The sequence below is a fragment of the Anabrus simplex genome, chromosome 13, assembly GCF_040414725.1.
Source record: "Anabrus simplex isolate iqAnaSimp1 chromosome 13, ASM4041472v1, whole genome shotgun sequence".
In the NCBI taxonomy this organism is placed as follows: Eukaryota; Metazoa; Arthropoda; class Insecta; order Orthoptera; family Tettigoniidae; genus Anabrus; species Anabrus simplex.
The window spans coordinates 104,549,270-104,568,874 of record NC_090277.1 but is presented as its reverse complement, the minus strand read 5'-3'; the positions used below and the strand labels follow the sequence as shown (position 1 = coordinate 104,568,874).

The 19,605-nt window shown below is 39.0% G+C and overlaps 1 protein-coding gene across 1 annotated transcript in view; it reads left to right on the top strand.

The window, feature by feature from the left end:
- The first annotated feature begins 844 nt into the window (after positions 1–844).
- The window catches only part of Mondo (MLX interacting protein mondo), a 451,046-nt gene continuing 432,285 nt past the window's right edge, over positions 845–19,605 (top strand). Inside the window, exon 1 of the mRNA XM_068230074.1 lies at positions 845–1,242. Coding sequence (XP_068086175.1) covers positions 932–1,242 — 311 coding nt within the window. The 5' untranslated portion in view covers positions 845–931. The remainder of the gene's footprint in view (positions 1,243–19,605) is intronic.

Below are 19,605 nucleotides of genomic sequence, written 5' to 3'. Positions count from 1 at the left end.
TGAACTTGATTCACTTGTTTATTACTAATATTACACACTACAGTCCATTCCATTGATAATAGGCATTTATCGCTTAACTTATTTCTTAAAACTTATCGGGATGCGGGGAGCATGGTAGCCGAGTGGCAACAACATTGGTTTCCCGCAAAGGCGGCGGTTTGAATCACGCCCGGAGTAGGAGAGTTTTTGAAATGAAAAAGTCACGTCCAAGTGGTTCGGTTTTAATGTAAAACGGAAAGTCCTGTGCCTATGATCACATTATCAACAGTCACGCAAAATTAAAAGCTTGTTGCGTTTTACATTTGCATTTTAAGTACAGCAGAGATGTACGATTTCCTTCGTCTCGACCTCTCTCCAGCTGACTGAAGAAACTTGGCAGAAGTCATGATTACACGCGTATCTCTAGAATTCAAGCAATTCTTTCTTTAAAATGGTGTGTTTACGTAGTCGTGTAAGTCCATCCATGTATGAATTAAGATTGGAATGCAAATGTATGCAGCACTGAGGGATTGTAATCCTTTGACCTTCGTTGTTACTATGTCAATTTCTAAAGCTGGAAGATTTTTTTTTTTTTCCATTTTCCATAGTATCATTGCATCAATTAATAGCTTATTTTAATTGTTGCAGGTCAGTCGGCTACAATTTCCATGCAAGTTTTACACGCAAAATCGAATGGTGTGGCCACATTCCAATTATATAATAATCAGATCTTTGAATTTTGAAGTTGGCATCAAGTTGGCATGGCATCAAAATAGTTAGGAGAATTGACCTACAGATAGCGCAGCTTCCGTGCGCTTTGTGATACGTCACATTTTGATCATAACATGGCTACAGCTGTGAGGATGGCAAGTGGTGTTCAGTGTAAAGTGCAAGTTAACAGTACATTTTCTTAATCGTGTGTGTCAATGACATTCTATTGAAATCAGTACAAATGCAGTGTGGTGAACTTATGTATCGAAAAGTGACCATAATGACTCAAGGAAATGATTCTGTGGACAACAGACAAAAGAAGCCTGAAAAGGAGACCATCCATTCAGGCCACTTCATGGTTTCACATTTTGAGGCTGAAGCCCAGGACGATGAATATGATGTGGCAATACCATTACCCGAAGAGGAAACTAAATTTAGTGTCGTTCCATCTAGTGCGTTTACTAGTCAGAATTACAGCGATAAAACAACGCAGCATGTGTCAATAGAAACAAACCTCACTAAACTGTTCCAGTGTATGTCCTTGGCTTACAGGTAAAGTAAATAGTTCTCTTACGTTACTAGGCAGAAGAAATTTTCAAAACTTACGTTAGGTATAATTTTAGGTTAAAGATGACTTTTATCTGTAGTTGCAGTGTCGTGCATGGATTGGTAATTATGCTTCAAAATACTACAGGAACAGTGGTTTTCTTGATTATAACACAAGATTTTTGACCAGTATATATATAGGCTTCTCTAAATATTTATGACGAATTCATTAAAATATTGCCCCTTATTTGTAGTCTGTCGATTTGTTTTGATGAATACAAAGTAATAGGCCTATTGCAGATAACTTACCTGTTAGTTGCTAAGCAGTCTTCAAAGATATTGTACAGGCTTGCTTTAGAACATATTAATTCAAAAACATTCTGTTGTTTACATGTCAGTACAGGTCTAATGTATTGCATATTAGGCCTACTCATTAAAAGATGCATGCCAGAGGAAAGATGTACCGGCACCTTCATTTTATTGAAAGATTTATGGATTCTGTTGAAGTTCCCTCCAATATTTTACTGGAAGTTCCACCTGTGGAATGAGAATATGTGCATAGTTGGATGTATCTTAGGTTTTCCAGTTATTTAAATGTTTGTGGTTTATATATATATTGTATTGACTAGGCTTTTTATTAACATTAGGTACAGTCCTTGGAATGGTATAGGACATATTTTCTAAATGAAAATGAGCGACTTGGCCGAGCATTTAAGGATGCGCAGCTGTAAGCTTGGTTTTGAGAGATAGTAGGTTAAAAGACCACTGTCGGCAGCCCTCAAGATGGTTTTCTGTGGTTTCCCATTTTCACATTAGACAAATGTTTGGGCTGTACCCTAAGTAAGGCCACGGCCGCTTCCTTCCCACTCCTAGCCCTTTCCTCTCCCGTAGTTGCCATAAGACCTGTCTGTGTCAGTGTGATGTAAAGCCAATTGTATAAAAAATTTAAGTGTTTATTTAAAACTTTAGCTCAGTTAATAAAAAAACTGCTTAGGCAACATCTAACTTGAATTTACAAAAATATCTGAAGTGAAACCAGTGTTATCGTTGTCAACTATCCATGGGCTGGAAGCAGTCCTCTGCTTCAGATAAATTTGTTGATTGTGGTGTTCAGGGTCTGGCATACATTTTGGAAGAATGAATAGCTTTCTAAGTTTGATATCAGAAGATGTCATTTGAAAGAACTTTAGGCAAGTAAGATCTGTAAATGTTTTTAACAATAAAATTGATTTGATGGTCTTTACTTACTTGAAGTATATTTTTCTGTTTGGTACACAAACTGTTCATCTGTGAGAAAATCCTCTCTATTACAGCATTTGAGCAACGCAGGTTTGAGCAGAAGGATAAGAATACTTGCATATCCTCATTACTGTCCACGGAGCTTCCTTACTTACATGTCTTAGGTGTGCAAAACAATGCAAGGCCTAGAGAGGGTGGGGATCTAACAATTTTACATAAGGTACTCAAGGAAACCGTTCCTGTGGTCATCTTTACAATATATTTTTAAACCTAGTAGCACTGGATACGGTAGGGCCTACATATTCTCTCACCAAATCTGGTTTTGTATTCTATTTCTTAAAGCTTTTTCGCCATCCATAGGTCTGTGGTTGCATGTTTTAAGTTTCACTTTGCAATGCATTAACATAGGCTATCTGTGAAACAGTCTGAATACTTCCAATTTTTGTACGGTCTGTTTTCTCATTCCACTGTATCAGTAAGGATGTTTCAGCTTGCTAGTTATTAGGCCTGTCATGTTATCTGTTCTGAAAAGAAAATGAAAATGAATAAACAGTTTGATGAGATGCTTTCAGGAAGTGGCAGCTGGTGAGATTTTTCTGTGGGTGTGCTTTCTAAATGTAGTTTCCTTATTAAAAATATAAAAAAATGAAATATTGATGAAATATCACTATTTGCATTTGTAGAAATAGGCTATATGCAAAATGACAAGCCTTGTGGTATAATTTTCTAACCTTATAATATACTTAGACAGTGCAGAAAAATCCATTCTTGGCAAATATGATAACTTTCTTGTTGAAATTGGCTGTGTCCATAACAAGTTATTGCTCAATAGGCAGCATTGCCAAAGCCGTTGGTCTGTCTCCCAAAAAAAATGTCTCTTTTAATGTTAAGAAACACCTGTCAGCTCCGCTGGTTAATGGTATTGTCGCAAGAATCTTCAGCAGACTTTCACAGAATTTGCGTTCTAAATTGTACTCAGTTATGAACTGCAATAGAACACTGGCACTAGAGCTGTTGTTCAGATATGATTACAAATGCAAATTCTCTGTTTATCTAGTAACTTCTATGATTGGGTAGGCTTCATAAAGAATTTTTCAGAAAGGTTACTGGAAACTCTTTAATTATAAAATGTCCTGTTGAAAAGAGCATATAGGCTATAAGATATCCAGCAAATTTAAAATTGTCTCTAGCTTGTGCAGTGCTGTTTTCCTCATTTCTACTCTGATATTACTGGTTTTCTTATACAGCAGATACGTCCATTAGGGATAATCCTTGTCCAAACTGAAATTGCAATCTGGCAAGCTAAGGTACTGTGGCAGGGTGTTGGGACATAACTTAATCCTCTAGGCCTACTTCATGAATTATTTTTCGTTTGCCTTTGGTGAAGAAAATTTCAAACTTTAAAGTTCAACTTACGTTCAGTGTTTTAGATATGCCATCATTTCGTAACTGGGGCCATAATGGGCCAAGTTTTTGCGATTTTTACACTAAGCTTTTAATATATAAAGACCGAACATTACTGCCTACTGGCCATGGGTACGTATTGCAAGGTACAAGTATACTTACACGACCGTAGGTCGATAATGTCTGAGGTTAAGCCAGAGGTACTCCTGAAGCCTGTGGTAATGTGATGGGGAGGGACCTACAGAAAATAAACGGTGGTTGGTACGCGTAGATGTTGACGGGGTGGAAGGAGTACCTTCGGTTGTAGGGCTGTATTGTCATCTGTTATGTAAAAAAAAAAAAAAAAAACCACACATCACTGGTATATATGTTAGATTGACTGTACAGTTGAAGGTGTACCGTAAAACTACCTCTCTGCACAATCTCTAATCCATTTACACAGGTGAAAAGTTATGTTGCCTAATGGCAACACTGTGCAGTAGAGGGTTATCACAAATTTCTTTGTGTGTAGGCCTACGCATGTGATCCTGTCGGCAGCTGCTACCACTGTTTGCAGGTCCAGATTTATACATTAATAGCAATAGCCAGTTCCATCTGGTTCATAATAATAATCAATCCCCACAGATCTGCGTTTAGAGCACTCACACAGGTGGAAGGTCTTTTATCTAGTCTTTTCTTAAATACTGTAGTTTCAAACAATTTGGAAATTTATCGATTAGACCCTTATCTGCCTTGTTAAATTATTCCAATCCCTAACTCCTCTTCCTATAAACTAATATTTGCCCCAATTTTTCCTCTTAAATTCCAATGTTATCTTCATATTGTGACTTTTCCTACTTTTAAAAACGCCATTCATATTCCCTGTGTCCCTCTTTCGTTTTGTTTGTAACCTTAGACATCCCTTTGATATGTCACTGCCATCTGTCTTTTTTCTATTTTATAACATTTCCACCCTTATTTCTTGATCTGTTTGTCTGTGTCTTCTGTAACATATGCATCAAATATGATCTTCTTGTAAATAACTGGTACAAGTAATATACCTTAATTAAGGCCACAGTTTCTTCCTTCCCACTCCTAGCCCTTTCCTATTACATCATCGTCGTAAGACCTATTTGTCTCGGTACAACATAAAGCAAGTAAATTATTCTTCCCCTTCTTCTGGCGCCATCTCCTCACAAGTGGTATTTTCCTGTTTTGTTCCTCCTGTATCAAGGTTGCCATATCGTTAATGTCAAACTGCTATTGGAGGTTTGATGCCCTATATTATTTTCTCTGCCCTTGTCCTAGTTTCCTCACTATCTTGCAGTATAGAAGTATGTTTGAAATAAAAGCTGAAAAATTCTTGGAAAGTTGGTGCCAGCTTTTTGCACTACTCGTGAATGAAATTTACTGTACAGGTATTTAGTAATTGCATCTGAATTGAATCCCATTTAAGTCGAGGAGTTGCCTTCTAGAAGAATATGCCATTGCGATTGTTAGGTAATGTTTGTCGTTACAGTTATAGAAGTGAATTCAATGGAATAATATCTGATTATTGGCGTTTTCAATGTATATGCAGAATGAAATGACATGCATGTTGTTTTTTTTTCCTTCATGCAAAACACGGCCTATGACTCCAGAATGTAGCCTAATTGTATAAGCAAACAACATTTTTAAAATTTATTTATTTATTTATTTATTTATTTTGATTTTCTCCGACTGGAGATTGCCCCTGAGGAGAAAAATGTATACAAAAAATAAGATGAATATTGAAAGTAATTGCGAGTCGGTTAGCACTTTTGACATACTGTATACTGTTGCATTGAAAAGTTTGGTAGATATGGTTCATCAGGATTTGGATAGAATATTTCAAAAAAAAAAAAAAAAATTCAAGGCAATCACAACAACGTCTCTTATTAATGCCTGATTAGGGTTAATTGATTTGCAGAACTTGACTTAAAGAGAGGAATCTGATGGTCAAATCTATTAGAAAGCCCTTTCAGTGGGCTTTGAAGGCTATCATATCAGTATTTAGGATGGTTCTTGTAACAGAGAGACTGTGAACCTCCTCAAAGACTGTAAAACCAGAGTCCCTTAACGCTTGAGGAATGGCAGATCGTATTTTATGATGCCTAGTGTTTTGTAGAGTTTCTCCATGCGAGCCGCAACCGAGAACGTGAGCAAGCGTTTCTACCTTGTTGTGTCAGAGCTGACAACAGTTAGTGTCCATAGTCCTTTTGCACAGCTGGTACATTGCCTGTCATTAATTATTTATTTATTTACAAGCTGGTATTGGTGCTTATGGAGCTCATTTTGTGGCATTAGAAGTCCATCTAAACCAGATTTTAAAATGAAAGTAAATTAATATTGTTATGTGGATACTGGAATAATCACTAATGCCGGAAGTAAGGCAGTCGTGAACTACAGACTAGCTCAAGAAAGGAATGTCTTTCTTATTTATTATTTCTTTCTCCCGTAGGAGCGAGCATTAGGTGACTGTCGATTATTAACGGATGTATATGTGATCTTTTAAATTTTACTGATGTTAGCAGAGGTGCCAACTTTGAAGTGGATTATCAGTAATTTCCCTCTGCCCCCGAGAAAAATTTTTAGTCAAGTCCAAAGCATGCTCCTTCCTTCTTGATAATGACACCCATTTTGCCCTTCCCTCTAGCAATCTGTCCAAAAGTATATCATATTACACAATAACATTTGCACGCAACCTGTTGGTTCTGTGATAAAACATTCCTTGTAGCTTGTTTCTCACGAAGCAGCTGCTTTTCAGTGTAGTTTTTCTTGAAGCATCCTTCCGACTGTGATGACATTTTCGTTTTCTGAACCATAAGCGATACCAGTGCAGATGTTCTTAATGTAAGCGTCGCTTCTTTCTCAATCTTTCTGTTAACTGTCAGGTACACTTAACACAGCAAATACAACATTACTGAAGGATTTGTGGTGGAGCAGAGCAGTGCCTGAACTCCTTCTTTCACAATGAATTTTACAATGCTTAGGGGTAGCAAAAGAAAGTCACGATCGAATAAGTATTGTTGCCAACACACAAGCATTGAAATAAAGACGATTTAGGAGAAAGGCTCTAAAGGACTGAACATTTTTTCTTGATAATGTCAGCTTTTCCGTAATAATTTCCCCTTTGACAGTAACTCTGTAATCGTGAGGTGAAATCCGTAATAATTACGGACAAACCGTAATAGTTGGCACCTCTGTGTTAGTCTCATCTTTGACGATAAAAGAGTGACTGAAGTATGAGCAATGTTGCTAGCACCTTTCTATAATGCAGCCAGTCCTTGTGAAATGGTGTGAATGTACCAGGGCTCTCTATAGTCTTAGAACAGTCATTAAATGGTCTATATCAGCACCTTTAATTTCTGGATGTACTTTTCATTTTTTAATTCCTCCACTTCCTGGTGAACTGTTCACAACTCCTAGAAAAAAAAAGCTTCCGTTTTCAGACAGGCACACAAAATTTAATCATACACTGTCCACAGAGTGGCACTGTTATGCATTCCATGGCCCAGTTGAGGAGTGGCGTGATCCCTAGACAAACCAAATATTTACATATTTCATTGTTCATTGTCTCTAATTTGAGAAATCATTTGCTCGATCTCCATAAACACGTAAGGATATACAATGAAAAGCAAATATTGCTGTCCTATTCTCTTTTCTTTTTTTAAATTGCACATCACTGCTGCCATCATGACTAGTTCATATTGAAATCACGAGACATAACCATCAACAAACTATCGTCAACATATAATACTTCTAGGGACAGGTTGGTGGGTCCCTACCAAGCAAAAAGGAAGGATCTCTCTTCTACGCTACTTCAGGTATCGTTTTATGTCATTTTTATATGTTTTTTCAGCCACTTAACCTACAAAGGCTCTTGGGAAGTAACACCAGAAACTGAAACGATTAAAGTCGATGTCAAGGGTCTGCAGCTCACTTATAAGCAACAAGTCACTGACCTACACACTCTTATTTTCTCACGTACTGTATTTAGATACTGCAGTAAAACTCTTGAACAGTGGGTGCCACTGTCATTCTCATTCTCTGGAAACTACTCATCTCGACCAATGGTGAAATTTAAATGTAGGCGTACATGAAACCTTAATGAAGGCTAATCCCTTAGGCTCTACCATAATTGCAGCAATATTATGGTAGAGTATGCCGAATCCATTGAGCTACCTCAATTGAGAGCCAATAGTAAAATAAATTATATGTGATCTTCGGCTTTACCATTAAGCTTAACAGTGATTTCATACTTTTTTTTTTTTTTTTTTTTACAATGGAATGAAAAATTAAAATAAACCATTACTGCCTGTTATCATTTCTTGATGGATACAGTACTTTTGCATCCATCTTTTGGTACAGGCCAGAGTAAAATGTAGCTTCCACCGAAGTCCCATTTAACATCCATGGCTGTGACAATATGGAAGTTGCTGGGGTATGGGTAGCACTGAGGCATGACATTCAGAGCATGACTAGTGCATCTGAGTGTTACGAAAGGTGCTGCTCATAGGGTCAGTCGTGCTGCAGTAGTACTTTCTGACCCAGTGAGGAAAGCAATGGCAAACTACCTCACTCCTCATCTTGCCTAGTACGCCTCATTTTGGTGCTGCCATTGGTTTTCGGGGTTTCCTTATAACCGCATAACCTTTGGTGGTGCTATTTTTTGAGGATCCAACCAGCCTCTTGGCTGATGACCTAACAGACAGACAAACATCATTAATGGTGCACTCTTAACACTAATGCATGATTATTAATGATTAAAATACACTGTAATATAGTACTTACATCAGCAATTATTATTAATTGCAAATCCATAGATTACAAATTTGCAGTATCTACAGAATGCATGTAAATATGACTTCTTCCTTAAGTATCAATAATGGAGAGGTTCTCTTACCCAAGTAAATGCTCAATCAAGATATTCATAATGAAGTTGGTTTTCAAGCTCAGTGAGGAATTACAGTAATTAACACACTCTGTCACCTTCACTCAGTTTAATGTCATATATATCTGCATTTATTTTGATACTTGCATTACTATAACCGTATTCTTCGGTGTTCACCTCTCACTTCTTCCTTCTTCTTCTTCATCCATTCCCTTTTCCAGATTTTCTCTGGGTAGGGTAGTGTACGAAAGCCCTCCACTTTACTCAATCCTTCCACTTCTAGTACTTTATTGCTGTCGACTCCTCTATTTGCAATACAGTCCAGTGATGGGACATTCGATTCATTTTACTGAATCAATTCATTTGATTCCGTTCACGTTACTGAATCGATACAGTGATCCGATTCACGGCTCACTGGTCACCGTTCCTACTGCATCTGTGTAGTATGTGCTGGTAAGACAGCAGCAACAGCATTCAGTGCTCGCAGCTGCCATCTGGTCTTCATGATATGAACTCCTTTCTTAGAAAAAATGCTAGTTACTCTAATACATCGAAGGTTTCCGGTGACGCAGGGTGGGAAAGGTTAGGATTAGGAAGGTAGCAGCCAAGGCCTGAATTGTCCCAGCATTTCCTGGTGTGAAAATGGGGAAACTACGGAAAACCATCTTAACGGCTGCCAACGGTGGGATTCGAACCCACAATCCCCCGAATGCAAGCGCATAGCCACACGATATTAACCGCACGACAACTCGCTCAGTCATTTTTGAAAATATGTATTTTTCTATCAGCTGAGGATTTTTTTTTAATCGTCATATTTTGTATAGGCTACCCGAGATGTACAGTAGCCCGCTGGTTTTCTGATTCAACATACTGTTATTGCGTCTGTCCACATATGATTGAAGTCTTGTGCAACGATGTGACATATGAACTGAGAGAATACTGAGCCGTTCTTCCCGATATAAAACAGGTACTTTTGAGTGGTCATGAACATGAATCATAGTCATAGGGCAGGCTAGAGTCGAGTTTAATTGTCAAATGTCAACTAAGTTATAATACTAAGATTCATTAAACTAAAAAATAGTATAACCTAATAGCCTACCTACTTACCAGCTACTTCAAAATTATGTTGTGACTACGTTTTTAACACTGCAAATAAATCCATCTATTATTTAAACCTCCCTGTAAGAAGAGGACAGTGAATGAAAATGGGTATTATTTTCAAATGAGCTGAGCTCGAGAGTCCATTATAGCATACGATTCTTTCAGTGTAGCATGGCTCACTGTATGTCTCGCTACAGTGAGCCGATAAGGAACCGTGTGTATCTTGTGTCTCACTGAGCCGGCTCGTTCACGATTCTTTCAGTGTAGCATGGCTCACTGTATGTCTCGCTGCAGTGAGCCGATAAGGAGCCGTGTGTATCATGTGTCTCACTGAGCCGGCTCGTTCACGATTCTTTCAGTGTAGCATGGCTCACTGTATGTCTCGCTGCAGTGAGCCGATAAGGAGCCGTGTGTATCATGTGTCTCACTGAGCTGGCTCGTTCACGATTCTTTTGATGTGCCATGATTCACTGTCTCGCTGCAGCGGAAGCTCGGCTCCCCGTCAACGTCCAGTGAGTGCGCCACTCAGCACTGTCCACTGGGAGTAAGCTGAATCGTGTGCCGTGAGCTCGCCGTTCCTCTGAATCGATTCACTCGGACACTTGAATGAATCTATACACTGCTTCGAATCATGCATTCAGTAGCCAACACTAATACAGTCCACAACAGAGCTCCTCCATCTCATTCTAGGCCGTCCCCTAGGTCTCTTTCCAGTCTCTGCATCCATGAATGTTCTCTTTGGTATTCTCTCTCCTGGCATTCTCATCATGTGTCCAAACCATTTTAGCTTTGCTATATCAATCTCTTCTTGAAGTTTACACACTGTCGCGCTTTTCCTTATTTCCTCATTTCGTATTCTATCTCGTCTTGTCTTTCCCTGTATGCTCCTCAGGAACCTCATTACACCTACTTGTATCTTACTTTGGTTCCACTTAGTTAACGTCCAGGCTGCTGAAGCAGAGGTCAGTATAGGTTTATAATAGGACGAGTATAAAACCTTCTTGCACTTCATTAGCACATCTTTGTTTCATACAATGTCTCTCACACACTGGTAGAAATTTGCAGGCTGCTGTATTCTTAAATCAGTTTAAGAATTTTCGGTGTTCACCTGTATTAAATAATTCATCCCCTCTTGAAATTTGTTATTACCGTACTTGTCGGACTGAAGTGAAGCCACGCTGTAATAATACACACAAGCAAATATATCATATGTACTTATGCCGTAAGTCAGTAACAATACACAAAGTCTAAGTCTGCAAACCGTATCAAAGTCAAGACAAGGTTAGGTTAAGTTGATAACAAAATTTCCTTCCATTTCATCTGAACTGATCTTTAAAGAAGAGGTAATGTTGCTTTCTTTTTCGGAGGAGTTCTTGCAGAATTTCTTGCTTATACATACGAATTGGACGAAATAAGACTGTATTAATAAAATGCTGCGTTCATTTGATGCCAACTACATTATTAAATGCATTGTTCAAAGATGCCACAATTCTACTTACCTTGTATTACCCAAACAGATTTACAGTCCTACAGAAAAAGAAAATATGCATTACTTATTCCCGGAAATGTAACACTGGGAATTTTCACAGTACAGCAGTGGCAATACGTAAATCTTGCAAGTTATGGAAAAAAAAAAAAGACTATATAGTGTCAACGTGCATGATTAACAGGAACTGTAAGCCGTCGTATCAGCAAGTAGGGTCCCTAAACTGTATGGTTAGTGATAATGAATGGAACCCAACATTTACAAAATAACTATAAATCGCTGCCTTCAGTATTAACAGGCGAGAAAGGGTGAGGTTGTACGCTTACATGGCTGGGAATTAAATTACAGTTTTCTTGTCCTTAGTGGTACTATAATCTGTTTAAATTTCGATAAATTAAAAAAATCTTCATTGATTCTTCCCTTTCTTTTTCCCCTGTGTGGGTTTTCCCCCTTTTCTTGTCTGTGTTTTGTAAAATGGTATCAGTCAGTCACCACTGATCTATATTTAAAGCTGTTGCCAAGGTAGCAGATTCTCTATCAATTGCTTACCTAGCCTTTTCTTAAATGATTTCAAAGAATTTGGACATTTATCAAACACCTCCCTTGTAAATTATTGCAATCCCTAAATTCATCTTCCTATAAACAAATATTTGTTCTGATTTGTCCTCTTGAATTCCAAATTTATCTTCATATTGTGATCTTTTCTGTTAAGAACGCCACTCAAGCTTATTCATCTACTAATGTCATTTCACGCCATCTCTCCACTGACAGCTCGTAACATGCTGCTTAAGTACAAAGTATGTTACAAGTGTTATTTTTAATATCCACCTATTCAATACAAAGAAATCTAGTAAATTACGAATTAAATCTTATCATAAAAAGTTACAAGGGACATGTTTTTGCCCATTTAAGGGGATCATCAGCCTCAAATCAAACCTGAAAGGTGAATAATCAGGATCCTGACTGTTCTTCTTAGTCGAGCAGCTCGTTTCCTTACACCCAAGACTTCCCAGCCCGAAGGGCAACAACTTTGTAACACTCCTCTTTTGTCAGAAATCACCCAGACAAATCACACTGCTCACCTTTGGATCTTTCCCAGGTCTTGAATCGAATAATGTTTGAGAGGGTCCCATACACTGGAACCATGCTCTAATTGGGGTCTTATCAGTAACTTATGAGCCCTCTCCTGTACATCTTTACTGCAACTTCTAAATAGCTTCATAATATGAAGAGATATATAACCTTCATTTCTTCTTCTTCTTCTTCTGTGAACCTATCTTGAGATGGCTATCAACTGGACATCCTCCATGATTCTCTGTCCTGAGCATCTTGCTTCAATATTTCATAGCTTCTCCCTTTTTTTGACATTTTTTAAAATTCCAAACCTTCTTCTTCCTTTTCTTCCATCTATTTTTTCCCTCCCATCACTCTCTGTTGACAGTATTCGGGAGTTAGTAGGTTCGAACCCCACTATCGGCAGCCCTGAAGATGGTTTTCCGTGGTTTCCCATTTTCACACCAGGCAAATGCTGGGGCTGTACCTTAATTAAGGGCACGGCCGCTTCCTTCTCACTCCTAGCCCTTTCCTGTCCCATCATCGCCGTAAGACCTATCTGTGTCGGTGCAACGTAAAGCAACTAGCAAAAAAAAAAAAAAAAACCTCTCTGTTGAAGACAATTTCTATGTAGTATGTGACCCAGCCAGGATATTCTTTTCCTCCTTATCGTTTTCATCAGGTGTGTCTTCTCTTCCTGCTCTTCTTAGCACTTCATCATTTCTCACTTTATCTGTCCACTTCACTTCCTTTCTTCTCTACAGGCATATTCTAAACTTTCAAATACTTTGTTTCTTTCTTAATGCCCATGTTTCTGCTCCATATGGTACCACACTCTATTTACAACCTTGTTAATGTGATTACCCCAGTGAAGATCTTTCCTTATATTAACACGTAGATACTTCAGGTGATCCTTATGGGGTTCTATCACCCCATTAACACAGTAATTAAAAGTGAAAGGACTTTTTCTCCTGGTAAAATGTACAATCTCACTTCTCATCCCATTTACAGTACATTGCTACATTCATATCGTTGTGTGCTGTCCATCTTGCAACATTGTCAAAGGTCTTTTGTGTAGTCGCTCACAATCCTCTAACTCATTTCTACTCTGTACAGAATACCATCATCTACAAAAGGCCTTATCTGTGATTCCATTTCTTGACTCGTATTTATAAATATATTTTGTCCTGACTGACTGACTGACTGACGGATTCATCATCGCCGAGCCAAAATTACTGGACATAAAGAAATGAAATTTTGGGGATACATTCATATTATAATGTAGGTGCTCACTAAGGGAGGATTTTTGATATTCCTTCGCTAAGGGGTTAGGAGGGGGTGAATTTTTAAAGTGAGTGTATCTATATCTCGAAAACTGAACACTTTAAAGACATGAAAATTGGTATTTGCAATCTGCTTTAAAAATAAAGAAACCTGCATTTTTTTGTTTTCGGGAAATTCTGTTAAGGGGGATGGAAAAGAGGTAGAATGCCTTTTATGTGGATACTTATATCTCAAAAACTGGAGATATTACAGTCATGGAAATTGATATTTGGAATCTCCTTTAAAAATAAAGAAACATGTGTTTTTTGTTTTTGGAAAATCTACTTACGGGGTGGTGAACAAGAGTGACAAAGGAGGTGAATTCTGAAAATGAGTATATCTCGAAAACGTAACATGTTACAGACGTGAAAATTGGTATTTGGTACCTCCTGTAAAAGTAAAGGAACACACATAATTTGTTTTCTGAAAATCCACTTTAGGGGAAGTGTTAAAGGGGGTACAGTATATATATGTAACTTAACACGTTACAGACGTGAAAACTGGTATTTTTAATCTCTCTTAAAAATACAAGTAAGACGTATTAGTTTGTTTTTTGACAAAAATTCAGTTGGGTAGTGTAAAAAGGACTGAAAAAGTGGTTGAATTATTTTTATGTGGATACTTATATCTCAAAAACTGAAGATGTTGCAGACATGAAAATTGGTATTTGGAATCTCCTTTAAAAATAAAGAAACACGTAATTTTTTTGTTTTGTTTTTGGAAAATCTACTTAAGTGATGGTGGACAGGATGACAAAGGGGTTGAATTTTTTTAATGAATATATCTCAAAAACGTAACTTATCTAGAATCGCCTGTAAAAGTAAAGGAACACGCATAATTTGTTTTCTGAAAATCCACTTAAGGGGAAGTGTTGGAAGGGGTAAAATTTTAAAATGAGCATAAATACAGTATGTATGTGTGTGTATATACATATATATATCAAAACCTTAACACGTTTCGGACGTGAAAATTGGTTTTTAATCTCTTTTTAAAATGAAAGTAACAAGTATTTGTTTGTTTTCGAAAAAACACGTCATGGGGGGGGGGGGGTGTAAAAAGGACTGAAAAAGGGGTTGAATACTTTTAATGTGGTTACTTTTATCTCAAAAACTGTCCGACTCGTTGGCTGAACGGTCAGCGTACTGGCCTTCGGTTCAGAGGGTCCCGGGTTCGATTCCCGGCCGGGTCGGGGATTTTAACCTTAATTGGTTAAATCCAATGGCACGGGGGCTGGGTGTATGTGTTGTCTTCATCATCATTTCATCCTCATCACGACGCGCAGGTCACCTACGGGTGTCAATAGAAAGACCTGCACCTGGCGAGCCGAACCCGTCCTGGGATATCCCGGCACTAAAAGCCATACGACATTTCATTTTTTTTCATCTCAAAAACTGAAGATGTTACAGACATGAAAATTGGTATTTGGAATCTCCTTTAAAAATAAACACGTATTTTTTTGTTTTCGGAAAATCCACGTATTTGAGCACCTCAAATACCACCGATCTGAGCCAGGAAAGGCCAGCGCCTCAACCGTCTTAGCCACCCAGCCCGGTGATTTTTTTTTTTTTTTAAATTTCGTGCAGTTCAAATATTTCTCAACACAATAAAAAAAAAAATTCTCCCTGAAGAGGTTAATGTAATCGGCTAGCTCGTTGTTTGTAAATACATTGTGGTGCAAGTCCACAAGCGCTGTTGACGATGACACGTGATCTCATTTTAAAAGTTTGTAGCACGATTACTTTGCTGAATAGGGAAATTACATATCTTCCTCAATAGGAATAATTAATTGATATTTGCTACAATCTAGGACAATGTTTAAATGAGCCTGAACCTGAGATGGCACACATTCGTGGATTTTCAGCTAGTTCGCAGAGGAAAGAAAATTCATTTCTTGGTATTTAATGGTCTGTTATGGTCTCTTCCCTGTGTGAACTGTACATGGTTACCTTAGATTTCTTCCACCTCTTGCAGTCTACAGTAAATGAGAAGTGGAAAAAAAAAAAAATCAAAGGAAAGTTCGACTATGTGATATGTTTCGAGCTGTCAGTCGAGAGTTGTCGTGGATTGACATAAGTAAGCGAATAAGCTTGTGCGCAGCTTTTAAAATGAGGACAGATCATAAATCATAATAGGAAGAAAAGGTTGGAATAGGCACTCAAGAGGAACAATTGGACCAAATGTTCATTTATATGACGAGGGGTAAGCGATTGGAATAAATTTTGAAGGGAGATGTTCGATAAATTTTCAAGTTCTCTGAATAAAGTTGAAGAAAAAGCTAGGTAAACAATTAAGAAGGGATCTGCTACCTGGGCGACAGCCTAAATGCAGTTCATTGAAGATTGACTTATTGAAGTCACCCGTTAGGGTTAATTTTTGTCAAGATTTGTAATACTCCGAGTAGTGTTGCGCTTATTGGACTCCTGACTTAGTAGTTCTTTTGGGCGCCCTCTTTTCTTTTATGACCAAGTCAAAAGTTTGCTCCTTTCATCTTCGTTCTTCAAGTTCCTGGCTTCTCAGTTAGCTGTGATTCGTATCTTAACCGATGCTAGTTGGGACTTCAGAAGTAACATCCATGTGCTTCGGATTCCAAATGAAACTTGAGCTCTGGTGGCTATGATAAGTTCAATCACGTAAAACAGCAAGCGTGCCCTGCCACACCTCCTTATCTTATCACCTAAATTTCTATTGTTCCCACTAGAACACAGGGCACTCGAGACATGTCTCTATTGTGGTTCTCGATTTGTCAATGCTTTAACCTCTTCCCGGGTTTTCCACATTTCAGAGATTTCTCCATCCACAGTTTTTTTTCTTTCTTTCTTTCTTTCTTTCTTTCTTTCTTTCTTTCTTTCTTTCTTTCTTTCTTAGACGACTGTTGAAACTCATTGGAGCTTTCAGTCGAAAGATGTCTTCTCCACTTATCTTGTTGATTTTTTTTCAGCGTGTGACCCATCCATTTCAAGATTGTGTAACTGAGACCCAGCAGGTAGCTTTCCGAATTTCTTCATTCAGTATGATTTCTGGCCATCTGATGTTAATGGTGCGTCGTAAGGAATGAATGCTGCATGAAAGTCTGTAGTGAGCCAGTGAGCATCTGTGCGTCCTTATATTTTCAAGATCCGCTAAATACTAAAAATCCGCTAAAATTCCGCCAAGAAATCCGATCTCAAATAATGAGCAATAATAATAACTAATGATGAAAATAAATGTCTGCACTCACCTGATCTGTGAGTTTCACTGGGATTAACCCCCTGCCTGCGAGCCAGTGAGCTAAAACTTGTAGGCGTTTTAGTGCCGGGTGCAAACTAGGTGGATCCCATACCTCAAAGGCCTCACACAGAACAGGGCAGTTCATTAAACGGTCTTCCTTCATAGTATAAATATAAATGCTACTCTCTCACAGTTTCATTATCTGTCGTAATTCGTCAACTAAGAGATAAGTACCTTTTCCCCGCGCATTACAAATTTATGATAGCATGATCTCATAACATCAGATCCAAATAACATGTTTTCCTCATGTGACTGCTAGTTCCTGACAAGAAATACGGAATAGCTCGGAGACAGACTGGAGTTCAAATGGGGAAGAAACGTAAAATGACTAAAACACTAAATTCCGCTATAATAAATCTATAATTCCGCCAAAAAATCCGCTGTCCGCTAAATGATATATTTCTCCGCCGACAGTCTTCTAATTCCGCCAAATTTAGCGAAAATCCGCTAAGTTGGCAACACTGAAAAGGATCGACTCAAAACTTGTGTTAAAAACCCTTGGGGAAAATCACATGATCATAAATATGTCTCCCAATAAAGAAAACTGAAATTCATAACGATTAGTTTATTTGCATCAAGAGCTATGTATGGAATTTGGAGTCGACAAGTGTAGGATTCAGTGCATTGAAAGAGGAATGCTGACTCAGGGCCTATGAAACAAGCAGAAATGAAATAATCAATGATAAGGGTTACGTGCCAGATGCGACCGAGCGGATTAGCATCGTGCCGCATGCGACCCATCAATCACTTACAATTGATCTGCATTAAGGGCTGTCACCAAGTGGCAGATTGCTTATAACTAGCTAACTTGGTCTTTTCTAAAATAAAGGTCTAACACTGTGGTTAGCAGGTTCGAGTGCCGTTGGTCGAAAGAACAATATAATAATGTTGCTGGCTTTACGTCCCAGTAACTACTTTTATGGTTTAAGGAGACGCCGAAGTGCCGAAATTTAGTCCCGCAGGGCTTATTTTACGTGCCAGTAAATCCACCGACACAAAGCTGACGTATTTGAGCACGTTCAAATACCACCGGACCGAGCCAGGATCGAACCTGCCAAGTTGGAGTCGGAAGACTAGCATCTCAACCGTCTGAGCCACTTAGCCTGGATGAAAAAACATTCACCATCAGAATGCTGGCCGGCAGGGTAGGAAAGTTGGTGGTTGACAGTTTCTAATCACTAGATTGCATGCCAAAAGCCTCGATTCAAATCCAAACCTTTTCGCAGTGTTCAAATGGAGTGAGGGGATATGATGCTGTTGATGGTGATTCGGCCAGCGGATGGCGACGTAAAGCATTGAGCAGACCCCTTGGTATTATTCGAGAGGAGTAGGCTACGTGCCGAAACCGGGTTTCATCTCTCTACTTCATTATCCTAATCCCACATCCAGACGCGTAGGCCGCCCAAGGGCGTCAGGTAGAAAAACCTGCACCAGGCAAGCCGTACACGTCCTCGGACACTCCTGGTACTAATAGGACACGATAAGTAGGCCTAAGTCGTAAATAATTTCAGAGAATTAGGATTTTTTTTTTATTGCTAGTGGCATTACGTCGCACCGACACAGACAGGTCTTAAGGCGACGGTGGGATAGGAAAAGGCTAGGAATGGGAAGGAAGCGGCCCTGGTCTTAATTAAAGTACAGCCCCAGCATTTGCCTGGTGTGAAAATGGGAAACCACGGAAAACCATCTTCAGGGCTGCCGACAGTGGGATTCGAACCCACTATCTCCCGGATGCAAGCTCAGGGCCGCGCGCCTCTAACCACATGGCTGACTCGCCCGATGGGAAAAGACGTAAACCATCACCATGTTTCGTGTTGTAAAACGAGTTTCCCCCAGAAGTGTTATGCAAAGTAGGGGGCGGTAGCTGCTTATAGGACTTATTGAAATGGCATTGCACTTCGTTTAGCTTACCTTATCTTGGGCGATGACACAACTTATTAAATGACAATTTGCTTGTCAACGCCGGTCGCATCCGGCACGATTAAAGATTATGCGGTCGCATGCGACACGGTCGCATCTGGCACGCCACCGTGATCGAGATGAGGCCTCTTTGATAAAAAGAGCCTTTTATGTGTGTCTCAGTCAGGACTCATGACCATCTATCTATTTTGTGACGCATGACACCCACTCATAAGACATTTATGTCAAAATCTGTCTTTTGGTCTTCCTTGAAATATTCTTGTTCTTCCGCACTGAATATACAGTCGAGTTTTCTGTATCTCGAAGTAACATAAATTTCCAGGCCGTTTTTCCTAACCTCGTGCGGGTGGGGGACGCACATGTAGAATACACCCGCGGTATCCCCTGCCTGTCGTAAGAGGAGACTACAAGGGGCTCTCAACTTGAGAGTGTGGATTGGCGACCACGGAGCCCTTAGCTGTGTTTTGGCAATGCTTCCACTTATTTGTGTCAGGCTCCTCACTTTCGTCTATCCTGTCCGACCTCCCTTGATCAACTCTTGTTCCTTTCCGACGCCGACGGTATTAGAGCATTTGAGGCCTAGGGAGTCTCATTTTCACGCCCTTCGTGGCCCTTGCCTTTCATCGTCCGTTACTTCATTTTTCGAAGTGACGGATCCCTTCTTTCTTCTTACTTTTTTTCTCTC